Source organism: Phragmites australis, chromosome 18, assembly GCF_958298935.1.
Source record: "Phragmites australis chromosome 18, lpPhrAust1.1, whole genome shotgun sequence".
In the NCBI taxonomy this organism is placed as follows: domain Eukaryota; kingdom Viridiplantae; phylum Streptophyta; class Magnoliopsida; order Poales; family Poaceae; genus Phragmites; species Phragmites australis.
Window position 1 is genome coordinate 12,976,127 of NC_084938.1, and position 15,704 is coordinate 12,991,830.

The 15,704-nt window shown below is 46.0% G+C and overlaps 1 protein-coding gene and 1 pseudogene across 1 annotated transcript; both read left to right on the plus strand.

Moving 5' to 3' along the window:
• Nucleotides 1-1,915: 1,915 nt before the first annotated feature.
• On the plus strand, nucleotides 1,916-5,167 carry LOC133898544 (glucan endo-1,3-beta-glucosidase 5-like; annotated as a pseudogene).
• A 9,282-nt stretch (nucleotides 5,168-14,449) lies between these two features.
• On the plus strand, nucleotides 14,450-15,343 carry LOC133898545 (uncharacterized). The gene has a single exon (XM_062339258.1). The coding sequence runs from the start codon at nucleotides 14,450-14,452 to the stop codon at nucleotides 15,341-15,343; it is 894 nt and encodes a 297-aa protein (XP_062195242.1).
• The last annotated feature ends 361 nt before the right edge of the window (nucleotides 15,344-15,704 follow it).

Consider the following 15,704-nt stretch of genomic DNA (forward strand, 5'->3'; position numbering starts at 1 on the left):
ACTTGTAATATAATGTTAATTACTCGCTTTTTCTTAAGCTTTGTTGTGATGTACATGTTGGAAAGACATGTTTTCTGATCTTGGGTACAAAACACGTGCTGGGACTACCGGGATGATATTCTAGTTAATCATCGAGGTTGTGATTATGAATAACGATCCTCCTGGTGATTAATTAGAATATTATTTGGACGGTTCCTCACAATACTGCAATGTCTGGGGTAGGCTTGAAAACGGAGCGAATAATTTCCGTTCCGTATCCAAAAATTTGGATACGAAAGGTCTTATCTGGATACAGATACGGATAATTCCGGATCGGATACAGATACGGATATTTTTTATCCAGATAAGGATACGGAAATGAAAACACTATTTAGGTCGGATAAGGATACATATATCTAGTCATTTTAAAAACGGATAATATCCGTTTTCACCCGACCCATCACCAATAGCCCACCAGTCCACCACGACCCACTTAGACCTTAACCCTAACCTTATCCCATACAACATACAGTCTGTCAGTTGCCTTGCCCCTGTCTGTCACTCGCCCACCGTGCCGCGTCCCTCTACCCGTGCTGCCTCATCCACGCGCCACGTCGACCTCGTCCGCCGCTGGGCACCCACTGCGCCGTCCCGTCCACGCGTCGTCGCCAACCCGTCCACCGCCCATCTCCCCGTCTGCCGTCGGGTGCCCACTACGCCGCCCTATCCTCTCATCGCCGCCACCTTGTCTGAATCACTGTAAGTCCACGCGTCTCCGTATCCACTAGATTGTTGGTTATTTGCTGCTGATCTAAACTACCTTTGATTGTTTCACCAAGGCCATGGAACTAGCAGCATTGCAAGCACAATCACCCATTTACATACCGTCAAGCTCGCCGCCGCCACCTCGTCTGGCGCCCCTTCCACCGCCGGTCACCTACCACGCCATCCCGTTTGCGTCTCGCCGCCACCTCGTCCGCCCCTAGGCACCCACTGCGCCGCCCTATCCACACACTGTCGCCAACCCGTCCGCCGCCCACCTCCCCATCCGCCGCCGGGCGCCCACCGCGCAGCCCTATCCACTTGTTGCCACCTTGTCTGAATCATTGTAAGTCCACACATCTACATATCCACTAGATTGTTGGTTATTTGCCGCTGATCTAAACTACCTTTGACTGTTTCACCAAGGCCATGGAACTAGCAGCATCGCAAGCACAATCACTCATATACATTACGTCAAGCACTCTCTTGAGAGTTTGTACTCGGGATTTTTTCACACGGTCTTCACCAACATGCATCTTCTTGAGAGCACCTCTTGAGAGCATCTCAAGCCTCCTTCATCGTCTCCTCCTCGGATATGACCATCACCACGGCCTCCGGCATAGCTTGGACAATGGTGACAAGAGTCATTTGTTCTTTCTTCTCGTCGACCACTTCATCGCCCTCCACGGCCGCCCACACGACTTGTGCATGTATGAAGATCTTCATCTTCACCGCCCACACCCCATAATTGCTCTCCATGAGCATAGGGTACTGGAGGGTTACAGCTCCCTCTCTCACCATCACTCTTGACGTAGCACCATTGTCGGCAATACCGTTTTCCGATGACTTCGATGTACCATCACGAGGCATCATTTTGGACATTCACTCTAACCTGACTCTGATATCAAATGTTTGCCCAGCTCCTGAACTCGACACACACACGAGCGCATAGGCGCTGGAACTCAACGCGACTTACTATGGAGAAGCTAGCAAGAACTCAATGCGAACACAGGAAGTTTTTCTGGCTCTGCACTCCAGGCCTTTTCTCACTTCTTATTTTTTTCACACGCTGATTACACTGGTTAAATAGGCACGCACACACAGTTCACACAACCACGCCGTCTGGCCGCACGTCTCGGCCAAACCACTCACGTAGCCCACACAATAGCTAACCATGGCCATGTTGTGCCGCAGGTTTAGGTCAACTGACTCACGTAGCTTGCACTCCACTAATGCACACAGCAAAAACCACTAACACAACTCGGACTCGAACGCACATAAAACAAGATTAAGTCTAACAGATACATTGCCGTGGGAAATGAGCCTTTCCTGACAAGTTATCAGGGACAATTCCAGTCATATGTTCTTCCAGCAATGACCAATATTCAGCACCATTGGTGATAATCTTGCCAGCTACATAAAACTAGTTGTCTCATGCAATTCTGATACTTATCAATGTGCATCTGTTCCATCGCAAGGTGTACTCAGACCTGACCTGTTGCAGATTATGATCCAACTCCCTTCTTTCCTCAGCTCAACTGAGGCTCCATTCGTGGTCAATATATACCCCTTCCCCAGTCTTCACCAGAGCTCAGACTTCCCGGAACATTATGCCTTTTTTGGTGGATCTAGTCACCCAGTTGTGGATGGGCCAAATGTGTACTACAATGCTTTTGATGGTAATTTCGACACATTAGTTTCTGCTTTGTGCAAAGTTGGCTATGGGCAACTACCAATTGCAATTGGTGAAGTAGGTTGGCCAACTGAATGAGCACCTAGTGCAAACCTGACTGCAGCAAGGGCATCAATCAAGGCCTGATCAGCCATGTTTCAAGGAACTCCACAACGCCTAGGGGTCCCTCCAGTTGATGGGCAGCCTTCTCGACGAAGAGCAAAAGAGCATACTTCCTGATAATTTCGAGCAGCACTGAGGAATTTTCTCATTTGATGGGCAGGTCCACTGAATCTTGGATTAGGTAGTCCGGTTCTGGAGAACGCCAAAGATGTGTGTTGGGGGATGATCTCCCGTACCCCTTTGGATGGCGAGTCAAAGTTCACCGATGGACTGAACACTGATAAATATTGTAGTGGCTTTTCAGGAAGTGCAAGCGAAGGCTCTCACGGACCTTCGGACGGAGGCTGAAAGTCGACCTGCGGCTCCAAGAATCAGCGTAGGCGAAGACTCTGGCGGGCCTTCAGACGGAGTACAAAGGTCGACCCGCGGCGCCAAGAATCAGCGCAGGCGAAGTCTCTAGCGGACCTTCAGATGAAGACCGAAGGGTGGCTCGGGGTGCAGCACCGAGGCTGGTCGAAGGTGCCCTGAAGGCGTCGAAGCCCGTGTCGCCATCTAGGGTATAATTGTAAATGTGCAGATGTACTTGATGGTACCAAAATGTACCCGAATATGCTGGAATGTGGCAGTTAGGGGGTAAAGCTGTAAATTATAGCATAGAGTGGTTGAGTACAGGCTATAAATAGACTAGCACTGTAACTGAGGTGACAAATGAATTAAGATTACTTCACCCCTCGGATACGTGTCGCACTACAAAGCCTTCGGCTTTCTCTCTCAACCAAAGGCCTTCCCTGTTTATCGTTGACTTAGACACCCACAATGTGCCATATCTTCAACCGCAGTGGTGCGTCACAAACCCTGGTCAAAATCTTAACAATGTAAGGAATCACTTAAAGCTAGCTTGCACTATGGCTGATTCCACCACTCTCTAATATGGAGGTTTGTGCAACGCCATTGGGGACAAGGGAAACATCTCTTATGCGTTCAATAGCTACTATCAACTACAAAAACAAGATGCTAAGAGCTGTGATTTTGATGGACTAGGAATGGTAACTTACCCTTATCCATCCATTGGTGAGTGTTGCTTTCTTGTCGGTATAGATGATAGTAGAGCGCTTGAAATCTTGTCTTCTTCAGGCAGCTCTTCTCTGGTACGCTGTGGACTGTGGATTTTCACATTCTGGGCTCTCTTGGGCAACAGGCTCTCTTGGGTTCAAAATTGTGGGTTCTTTCTTATGTCCAACAGGCTCTCTTGGGCACGATTGCATGTCCTTGTGAAGTAGCTTTCTATTCATGGATTCTAGATTTGGGGAAGGAGAGACATTGCTAGATGTACATGATTAGCATGTTCTTGAGATTGTGCTATGGAATTATGCTCTCAACGTGTTCAAGATACAAAAAGGCTTCCTCTAGATTGAAATGCAAATTGGTGAGAGATAATTTGTGACTCTATTTTACCTTTCTTACCGTTGCAAATAGTCTTCCATCGGTTTATGGGTAACTATGTCGAATCTTGAGTTGTGGGGTGAGAAATGTCTTTTGTGCTCCTTATGTCATAATTTTTTGGATTCGTTTGCTCAACATTCAAGTAGATTTCTCAAATCTTCTTTATTTCTAAAGCTTTCTCAAAATTTAATGTTGTCTCCACCACCTTAATTAATAAGCGCTGCTAAGATACTCCCTCCGGGCTCCAATAATTGACGTTTAGGACAGCTGACAGTCTTCAAACCACAATTTTGACAATGAATTTTCTAACCCTTCCGTTAGAATGAATCCACGTGTCTAACAAATTTTTTTTTACCAAATATCATCTCTGGATACTTGACTTTTCTTCGGTATCACATGTTAGACTTCCTGTCCGTTCACACGAGTATCTCTTTGACTTCCCTTTTTTACATCTTCCCATGTATGCATGAATGCATGCACGGCGTATTCACACTCTTCCTGCCCGTTCACACGAGCATCTCTTTGACTTTTCTCTTTTACATCTTCCTATGCATGCATGAATGCATACATGTCGTGTTCACACTCTTTTGCATGATAGCTTGAGTGCTATATATTTGTAAGTTGTAACCCTGAATATTCAATCAACAAATATCGTGTGATTCATTCCACTATCATGGTATCAGATAGGTCCACTTCTGCGACCTTGCTTCCGCCCCTCTAAACATTCGCCGGCGACATTCGTTCGCTGGTCCTCTTCCCCATCTCGTTGCTCTTCTGCACGAGACATCAACTTTCCACTCTGCCGTGCTCTCTCTGCACGCTTTCTTGCCCCTTCCCTTGTCTTTCTTCCACTCGCTGCCATGGTTCTGACTGAGGTTGAGCGTGCTGAAGCTGCGGGCCCCGAGGCCGCACGCTGCGCCAAGGACAAGCGGCATGCTGAGGCTGCGCTTGGAGGAGCAACGTCGCCTCGACGCTGAGGCCGCGGCCGTCTGTGCCCTCACGCTCGCCAACTCTACGGTGGCCCTGCATGCACAGGCCGTCACCATGCAAAACTTTCGTGCAATGGTCCCCATCGTCCTCGACACCAGCTCCACCAACTATAGCCGTTGGCGCGGCCTCTTCCTCAACACCCTCGGCAAGTACGCTCTTACTAACCACGTCCTCTCTGATGACGTTCTGGACGACTAGGAGTGGCGCCGCATGGACTGTACCGTGAAGTCGTGGATCTACGCCACGGTTTCTCCCGAACTTCTTGAGATCATAATGGTCCTCAACGCCATTGCTAGGGAGGTGTGGCTTTGTCTTGGGCAGCAATTTCTCGGTAACCAGGACACACGCGCTCTCATCCTCGACGCCGAGTTCCAAAACTTTGTCCAAGGGGATCTATCTGTGACAGAATACTGCCACCGGCTCAAAACAATGGCCGACGCTCTCGCTAATTTGGGTGAACCGGTTGCCAACCGAACACTTGTGCTCTTCGTTCTTCACAGCTCAAATGAGAGGTTCTCTCATCTGGCCTCGATCCTCAAGCACCAGCGGCCCTTTCCCACCTTCATCGACGTGCGCTCAAATCTTCTTCTCGAAGAAATCACCATGCAAAAGCAAGCCTGGCGTGCCTTCTACATCTTTCGTTGCTGGCACCGGTTCAGGCTCCAAGCTCGGCCAACCTGGAGCCAATAGCCAGGGCTCCTCGTTTGGCCACGGCACAGGCGGCGGTCCACCTGGCAACCCTGGCGCTCAGTCCAACTCCACGAGCAGTGGCCCGTACATGTCTGGCAGTGGCGGCTCAAATTCTCGTCGCAACAATAGGGTTGCCAGCTACAATTCCGCCCCTGGAAACTCCCGTTTGGGAGGCTCTCTTCCTGGAGGCCCAGCCCAGTCCTAGCCTTCTCTGTATAATCCATGGACCGAAAGCATCCAGATGTAGCCTAGTCTGGTGCCACCCTTCGCTGGTCTGCTTGGGCCCTACCCGCAAGGCCAACCTGGGCTGTATCTGCACACCGGAAGTAGCATGCTTTCTTCACCGGTTTCCCCAACGGTCAGTGCCATTTTTGAGCCCTCTTCAGCAACAATTGGCTGGGCCCATGGTGCTTGCCCCCAACACTGGCGCCTATGGCTTCTGGGACCAGCATGAGCTCGCCAACTCGTTCAATACCATAACCATTACCCCACCTCCGAGCGGTGCGTGGTACATGAATTCAGGAGCATTCGCACGCATGTCTTCCACCAACGGTAATCTTCAAGTTTCCTCTCTACCCACCCCCTCTATTCCAACCAACATCATCATTGGCAACGGGACTCTCATTCCCGTCACGTCTATTGGTTCTACTTCTTTTTCTACCTCTCAACGTCCTCTTCATCTACGACACATTCTTGTCGCTCTGCATATTATTAAAAATCCCGTTTCTATCCCTCAATTCACTACTGACAATAATTGTTCCATTGGATTTGACCCCTATGGCCTCTCTGTGAAGGATCTACAAACCAAGGATGTGATCATCAGGTGCAATAGCTCAGGCCAGCTCTACCCCCTGTTTGCATCGTTGCCTCCTTCACACACACTCCTCGCTAGCACTCCTTCCTCTACTATCTGGCATCGGCGTTTGGGTCATCTTGGTCATGAGGCCCTCTCCAAGCTCGCCCCCGTTGCAGGCATCTCATGTACTAAATCAGAATCCCTTTATTTTGCATGTCAACTTGGTCGTCATGTGCGTCATCTGTTTCCTAGCTTTAACTCTAGAGCCATCCGGAATTTTGATATAATACATTGTGATCTTTGGACTTCTCCTATTGGCAGTATCTCCAGTCATAAGTATTACTTAGTCATTATTGACGATTGCTCTTATTTTCTTTGAACATTTCCTTTGCGCCTAAAATATGACACTTTCTCTACTTTGTCGCATTTTTTCTCCTATGTCTCAATGCAATTTGGCTGCACCATTAAGAGTGTCCAATGTGACAACAGCCGAGAATTCGATAACTCCTCCGCTTGTTCCTTCTTCCTCACTACTGGTATCCAACTGCGTCTCTCATGCCCCTACACCTCCCCACAAAATGGTAAGGCAGAGCGCATCATTCGTTTTATCAACAATATTGTTCGCTCCCTTCTATTTCAAGCTAGCATGCCTCCCTCCTATTGGGTAGAAGCACTAAACACCGCCACCTATCTCATCAATCGCCACCCCACAAAGACACTCCATTTTCTACACCCTATTTTGCTTTACATGGTGTCTTGTCCACATTCTCTCATTTACTTTTCTTCGGGTGCAAGTGTTACCCCAGCCTCTCCGCCACTACTCCTCATAAATTGTCACCTCGGTCCACCCTCTACGTTTTCCTCGGCTATCCCTCGGATCACAAAGGATACAGATGTCTCAATCTTTCTTCCAATCGCATCATCATCTCACATCACTTCGTGTTTGATGTGTCATCTTTTCCCTTCTTCGAGGTGTCTTCCCCACCAGAGTTATCACTTCTTCTAATATGCATCACTTCTAGCCCTTCAAACTTCTGCTCGAGCTTTCGTACCTCGAGTAAGTAAGCCGCCATGTTGTCGTCCAAGCACTGGTACTCCTTTTGAACTTAGTTTACAACTAGCTATGAATCCCCTTTCACAAGAAGTCATTTAATCCCAAGCGTTACAGCTATGTGGAGCCTATTTACCAGTCCTTCATATTCTGCAACATTATTAGAAGCTTTAAAGTCTAATTGAACAACGTACCTGAGTTCGTTGCCTGTTGGAGATTTGAGCACAATGCCAGCCCCCGAGCCCTGGAGCGTGAGCGATCCATCAAAAGAGAGCATTCAGTGATCTTCGACCATGTTTGGCCTTGTTTCTTCAATGCTTGTCCATTCAGCAATGAAATTTGCTAACACTCCAGATTTCATACTTGTGCGTGGTGCATAGCTTACGTCAAACTCTGGTAGCTTCCTGATTGTGTATTACATCGTTCAGCGGATATGTCGTCATGACCGTGATCCTGTGTGCTTGAAAGTAGTGCCGTAATATCCGAGAAGACATCAAGACTACATATATCAGCTTCTGTACTTGCAGGTATCGTAGCTTAGCATCGTGTAGAACCTCGCTCATGTAATAAACAGGTTTCTGGACCTTAGCCTTTTTCTCGAGGCATTCCCGTTCGACCGCCAGTACCGTGCTTACAACTTGTGGGGTAGCTGTAATATACAAAAGAGCTCCTCTTTCTCGTTAGGCGGTGTAAGAACTAATGGAGAAGATAAGTACCTTTTTAAGTCCTAGAAGGCGCGTTCCACTTCTCCTGTCCACTCGAATCGGTCTTGTTTCTTTAACAACTTGAAGAAAGGCATTCCTCGCTCACCCATCCTAGAAATGAATCAACTAAGAGCAGCGATGCAACCTGTCAGTTTATGAACCTCCTTCAGTGTTCGAGGTGACTGCATCTGGTCGAGAGCCTCAACTTTGCGCAGGTTGGCCTCAATGCTGCAACTTGACACTAGGAAGCCGAGAAGCTTACCGGACGGCACACCAAACGTGCACTTTTTGGGATCGAGCATCATGCAATACTTCCTGAGGTTGTCGAATGTTTCCATGAGATTGTCAACCAATGCGTTTCTGGTTTCCGATTTGACTACAACATCATCGACGTATGCTTCTACATTGCGCCCAATTTGGGCTGTAGACAATTTTGAATACACCTTTGATACGTAGCACCAGCGTTTTTTAAATCGAAAGGCATCTTTACATAGCAAAATACATCAAATGGAGTAGTAAAAGCTGTTTTCTCCTCGTTCTCTAATCCCATGCTAATTTGGTGATACCTGAATAGCATCTAGAAAACATAGCAATTCGTAGCCTGCCGTAGAGTCGACGATCGGGTCAATGTGCGAGAGAGGAAAAGGATCCTTGGGGCAAGCCTTGTTGAGGTCGGTGAATTCGACGCGCATTCTCCATCTGACATTGGCCTTCTTGACGAGGATAGGATTCGCGAGCCATGTATGATGACGCACTTCTCAAATGAAGCCCGCCTTTAGGAGCTTATCAACCTTCTCATGGATGGCCCGCTTCCTATTTTCACAAATCTTCGCTGCTTCTACACCACAGATTTGGCGCCGGGTTTAACAACTAGTTGATGCTCGATCACCTCCTTGGGGACCCCAGGCATATCGGACGGTTGCCATACGAATACGTCTTGGTTTGCCTGGAGGAAGGTGACGGGCTCGAGTTCCTATTTGATGTCAAGATTGGCCCCAATCTTAAACATCTTGGATGGTTCAGACGGGTTGAGGGGCACTGCCTTGACGCAGCCACCGGTCTTCTTGTTGTTGACGCCGTTGTTGATCTTGACTTAGAAGTGCCGGCAAGACTTACGAGCCTGGAGTCTTTGGACTCGATGACACATTGGTGCCTTTGACACTTAGAATTTGCGTCCTTCGAAATGATAGCCACTCGACTGAAGTGTTCGACCATATCCAGGCTTTGCTTATCGCATTTGACCGTCGCGCGTTGATCCCTTTTAAGTATAATGGCCCACTTAGGACCCAGGATCTTGAGAGTTTGGTAGGCATAGTGAACCACCGCCATGAACTTGCCCAGCATTGGGCGACCAAGAATCACATTGTACACTGTCTCGAAGTTCGCGGCATCAAAGGTTAGTTTTCTGTGCGGAAATTGTCGGGCGTGCCAAACATGATTGGTAGCTCGATCTGGCCAAGAGGCATGGTCGATGAGTTGGGAGTTATGCCATGGAAAGGCTCGACTCCTGTTTTAAGCTCTGATCTTTGAATTCCCATCTTGTCCAAGGTTTTAGAGAAAATGAGGTTGAGTGAACTACCACCATCGACCAGAGTTCTGGAAACTTTGATGTTGAGTATGGTCAGCTGAACCACGACTGGGTATCAACCAGGATGTGGTATCGCAACCGCATGGTCGGTTTGATCAAAGGTGATTGACTATTCTGACCACCTAAGATACCGAGTGGGCCTATTTAGGGCCAAGTTGACTTCTCGCTCGAAGAGATTCATTGTCGCCTTTGTGTCGCTCTCGAACAGTTTGACCCACATTGTCATAAAATTTTGGTTGCATGTCTCGACTTTCTAGTTTGAATTTAATTCTAAATTTTTTTTGTCAAAAGTTCTTAGTGCCAAAGTTGTGTGCAATCTAAGTAACCGCGTAAGCCTCACAAGGCTACCGAGGAAAGAAATTTGACACCACTAGTACTCATACATTCATATTTTTGCAAAATAAATAGTGTGTTGACGAAGTGTAGAAAAATATATTTCATGACGTTAACTGATGACACGTCTAGATTCTATTATGTGTGTCTGTTGAAAATGAAAGTTGAGGCTTTAGATTACTTTAAACTCTATAAACTAGAAGATAAAAATCAATTGGAAAGAAAAATCAGAAAACTTAGGTTGGATCATGGTGGAGAGTATTTCTCTAGTGATTTTGACTTATTCTATAAGGAACATGAAATTATTAATGAGAGAACGGCTTCCTTTTCTCCCAATCAAACGGAGTAACCAAAAGGAAGAACCACACCCTGACTGACTTGGTTAATACCATGTTGGGAATTGCAGGATTATCTAATGCATGGGGGGCCTATTGACTTCGTGTCATATTCTAAATAGGGTTCCTACTAAGAATAAAGTGAAAACCCAATATGAAGAATGGAAAGGGAGAAAACCATCACTTCCTTATTTATGCACTTGGGGATGCTTGGAAAAATTCAATATAGCAATGACTAAAAAGTGCAAGCCGGTACCTAAATAGTGGATTGTGTCTTTCTGGGATATGCTCATTGCAGCACTGTCTATAGGTTTTTAGTAGTTAAATCTGAGGTACTGACATGCTTGTTGGTACAATTATGGAGTTAGATGTTACTTGTTTTGAGAATATTTTTCCTATGAAGAATATACATAACACTTCTACAAACCTTTGAGATAATTTTTAAACCTATCATACTACTTGAGTATTCTAAACAAACACATGAGTTAGTTCTTGAGGAGGATGATAGTGAGGCTCCAAGGAGGAGTAAGAGACAAAGGACAATAAAATCCTTTGCTGGTTTTATTGTGTAAACCATTGGGTTGCAAGTGGATGTTCGAAAAGAAGCTTAGGTCTAATGATATTATTAAAAAGTATAAGGCTCGGCTTATGACCAAGGGTTATATCCAAAAATAAGGTGAAGATTTTTTTATACTTATTCACCTATCACTAGATTAATCACGATAAGAGTACTACTTTCTTTGAATGCCTCACATAGTCTTCGTGTTCATCAGATGGGCGTTAAGACAACTTTCCTTAATGGAGAGTTGGATGAGGAAATTTATATGGGTCAGTCTAATGGGTTTGCTATTGAAATCTTTGTGTGGCCTTAAACAAGCTCCTAAACAATGGCATGAGAAGTTTGATATTTAATATTTGTGGGCTTTGTAGTTAATGAAGCTGATAAATATGTATTATTACCATGGTGAAGGTGAGGGAGTTATTATGTGCCTATATGTTGATGACATACCGATTTTGGGTCAAGTCATGATGTGATTAATGAGGTTAAGTCATACTTGTCACAAAAATTTGATATAAATGATCTAGGAGAGACTGATGTGATCTTAAACATCAAATCGATCAGAGGTGAGAATGGGGTCACACTTTTCATAATCCCATTATGCGGAAAAGATCTTGAGCCACTTTGGCTACATGGATAGCAAGATCGCTCCAACACCTTATGATCCTAACTTAATACTTCGAATGAATAAAAAGATTGGTAGGGATCAACGGAGATACTCCCAGATAATCGGATCACTCATGTAACTAGCTAGTGCTACAAGGCATGATATCTCATTTGTTCTGAGCAAATTGAGCCAGTTTACTTCTAACCCAGGTGATGATCATTGGTGTGTGCTTGAACGAGTCATGCGCTACCTGCTAGCTACTCTGAATTATGGAGTTCATTGTACTAGGTACCCATCAGTATTGGAGGGTCATAGTGATTGAAACTGGATATCCGATGTTGATGAGATCAAGACCACAAGTGAATATGTATTCACTCTTGGTGGTGCTATTATCTCATGGAGGTCTTACAAATAGATCATATTGACGAGGTCATCCTTAGAAGCAGAACTCACAATGTTAGATACAACCACTATTGAGACAGAGTGGTTGCGTGAGCTCCTGATGGATCTGCCAGTGGTTGAAAAAACCGATATCGGCTATCCTTGTGAACGGTGATAATCAAACGATTATTATCAAAGTTAATAATTCTAAGAACAACATGAAATCCTCAAGGTATGTAAAAAGGCGATTGAAATCTGTCAGAAAACTGAGAAACTCTGGAGTGATAGCCTTGGATTATAGCCAAACAACTAAGAATCTAGCAGATCAATTTACAAGAAAACTATCACAAAATGTGATAGATAATGCATCGAAGGAGATGGGTATGAGACACATGTGAGATATACCATAGTGATAATCTAACCTATGTGATTGGAGATCCCGTAAATTAGGACCTGAGTAGAATAAGCTATTGGTTAACTGAAGAAGAGTACAACATAACCCACTCAAGTAAAGATGTAATACTCTCGAAGTCTGTAAGGCAGGTTGACTATTACCTTAATGTATTATATTAGCTTTAATTAGTGAAGATTCTATCCTAAAGAGTATTTTTGAAAGAACACACATATATGAGTCTGAATATTGGTGCAATCTATGAGACTTGAGTGATCTCTAATAAACTTATAAAGAGACCATGAAGTACGACTTATATACTCCACTTGAGAGGTAGCCTACTGGTAGCCAAGTGTCTATTATGAATTTAAGTGAAACTTGTTTGCACAAAACTTGTAACTGAAGGCATATTTCATTGTCCAAATTATGAATGAGTGTAGCTTAATGCTCTAGGTGGATGCTCAACCCTAACAGGTTTCTATCGAAACAGTGGTCTATCAAACAATATTGAGAAAAAGGCAAATCTCCGTATGACTTTGAGATTTGGTGGGGGTCGTTAAATATATGGGCTTAGCCCAATATATTTAGAATTCCAAATAAATCTCAAATGTTACCTTGTTAGTGGAGGTGGAGGAAGACTAACTTATCAGGAATTATCTTCTCCACCCACTTAGCATGTGTGGATAAGAGGATACGCGCACGCTCGCTCGCCTAGCCTTGCCAGGCCGGGTTGTGGTCGTGGCCAGGGCTAGGGTGCAGGCGCACAACATCTGCGTAAATGGTCTGTCGAAATCGAGTCCAATTGCTTGCACATTTGCGGCTTACTTTTGCAGTTTTATATTTTTGCTGTGTGAGCAAAACGCTTGGCGCGACTGCTCATGATCTGCTTCCTCTACATCCTCTTCGTCGTCTTCTGCTATGTCGTCATCACGAGGGCTTTTGCATCGCACGCTGTTGTTAGGTACGTACACTGCGATTTATTATATATTAGAGACCTTATCGGAGCTTGCCAGAATCCTTCTTGAAAAGCTAGTCAGGTCTAATTAGGGCTCATCGAGGCTTGTCGCCGAGCTCATCGGGGAGCTTGTCAGAGCTTGTTGTTTACATATGTTTATGTTTATATTATATTTAGGAATAGAATTAAATTAAATCTGAAAGTGTTATTTTTCCAACACAATATAGGCTACGCTCTATTGCCATTTGCCAGGGACTCGGCGATGCCCTTCGAGAGGTAGTAGGTGTTGTACTGTATGGTGATCATCGAGTTCACACCAACAGCCGTGGGCAGCACGCTACCGTCACAGACGTACAACCCCTAGGCCTCCCAGCTCTCGCCACTGCCGTCAACGACGCCGTCCCTAGGGCTAGGGCCCATCCGGCAGCTGCCATCGGGTGTGCTGAGTAGTGGAGTGCCCACTTGTCCTTCCTCAAGTGCATGGACCCCTTCTCAATGGTCACCTCGTCGAGGAACGCCTCGAGGTCCTTGTTGCGCAGGCCCTTGCACCGTGCCGGCGGCCACCAAAAATGTGCAGCATGCAGCACAAGCCGTTATGGAGCTCATCGACGTCCTCGTTGTTAGTTAATTTTGATATGGAGTCTTAGCAAGTCGTGTTGTGCGTGTTGTATGATCTAGTACATGCATGTTCTAGATGTGTATGTTTGTGTTAGTAATAATTGTGCATGCAGTTAGAAACGTGCTAGTTCACATTGAGGCTGTTGAGTTTGGCACCATGTTAGCTGAGCCACGGTTCCAGGTCGTGGGATGGCACGAGTCCTGCGGATCGTGGCGTTGGAGTCGGTTGTTTCAGTCAGCATGTTTGCATGTAACCATGTTAGTTTGCAAGTTAAATAAGAGAAGAAAACAAAAAAGCTTGGAGGCTGAGGAGCACAAAAATCCTCCGTGTTCTCTTGCTACCTTTCTTCGTGCGTATATCTTTGCGTGTGTTCATGTGTTAGCTTCCAACTACTCGAGAGTGCTCATGTGTGCTCGGCAAAGATAGCTGGGACAACAACTGGTATTTAGAGCCACGTGATCCTGATCCGCCATGTCGGGCTCTGGCTCCAAGTTGCCTCGATGCTCCACGACACCACCACGTCCTAGGATCCGCAACGACAATGAGGGCTGCCGCGAGTTCATTGTGCAGCACATGAAGGAGGCCAGGGTGATAGTGCGTTACCCTGTGCTTAGGAGCAGCAACTACATCGAATGGTCACTCCTGATGAAGGTAAACATGCAGGCTCAAGGTGTTTGCGATGCTATCAAACCCGGCGGCGTGGAGTACCGGATTGATAGGATGGCATTGTCAGCCATCCTCCAAGCGGTGCTACCGGAAATGTTGGCGACATTGGCAGTGAAGAACTCCGCGAAGGAGGCGTGGGAGACCATGTGCACAATGCGCATGGGCGTTGAGCATGTGCGTGAGGCAAAGGCGCAGTCTCTACGTAAGGAGTTCAAGTTGATTTGCATGAAGGAAGGCGAGTCTGTGGATGATTTCACCATGCGGCTGACGGGCCTCGTCAACAACATCCGTACCTCAGCCAGCATGATGGAAGATGAGGCGATGGTCAAGAAATTCCTTCATGTGGTTCCCTCCAAGTACACCCAGGTGGCCATCTCCATCGAGCAGCTGATCGATTTAAAGACACTATCAGTTGAGGAGCTCACCAGCCGTCTCAAGTCTGTGGAGGAAAGGTATGAAATTAATAACAATGAAGCTGAAGCCGGGGGTGGTCGCTTGCTTCTTACAGAGGAAGAATGGAGAGCACGCATAAAGAAGAGCAACAAGAAGAAGAGCACTTTTGACAAGGCCAAGGCATACTGCTACAATTGCCAAGAGTATGGCCACTACTCTTGGGAAAAGAAATGTCCTGTGTCCAAGAAGGAGAAAGAGGCGCTGCTTGCCATGGCAGACGCCGATGAAGAGCCGATGCTACTTTGAAGCCCAATATGAAGACGCACAAATAAATCCAATCAAGATGGGGGGAATATGTTAGCACTAATCTTAATTAGCAGTTGTTTTAGTATTTTTTACAAGTCAGTTTGCTTGTAGTTGTTTAGTTAGTTCGATGCATGACTTGTTACGTCGGTATGGCTTGTGGTCAGGCTAGTAGTGGTTTGTTTAGCATGCTTGCATGGTGTCATAGCACAGTCGATGGATCAGCAGCGGTGTGAGCGGATCAGCATCAAAAGAAGCTAGAAGATGAGTGTACATGCATGTGTTCTTGCATGTGATTGAGGTCTTGTGTTTGGCCGAGTGGTGGAGCACATGAAGACCGATGATCATGGAGCAACCATATCAA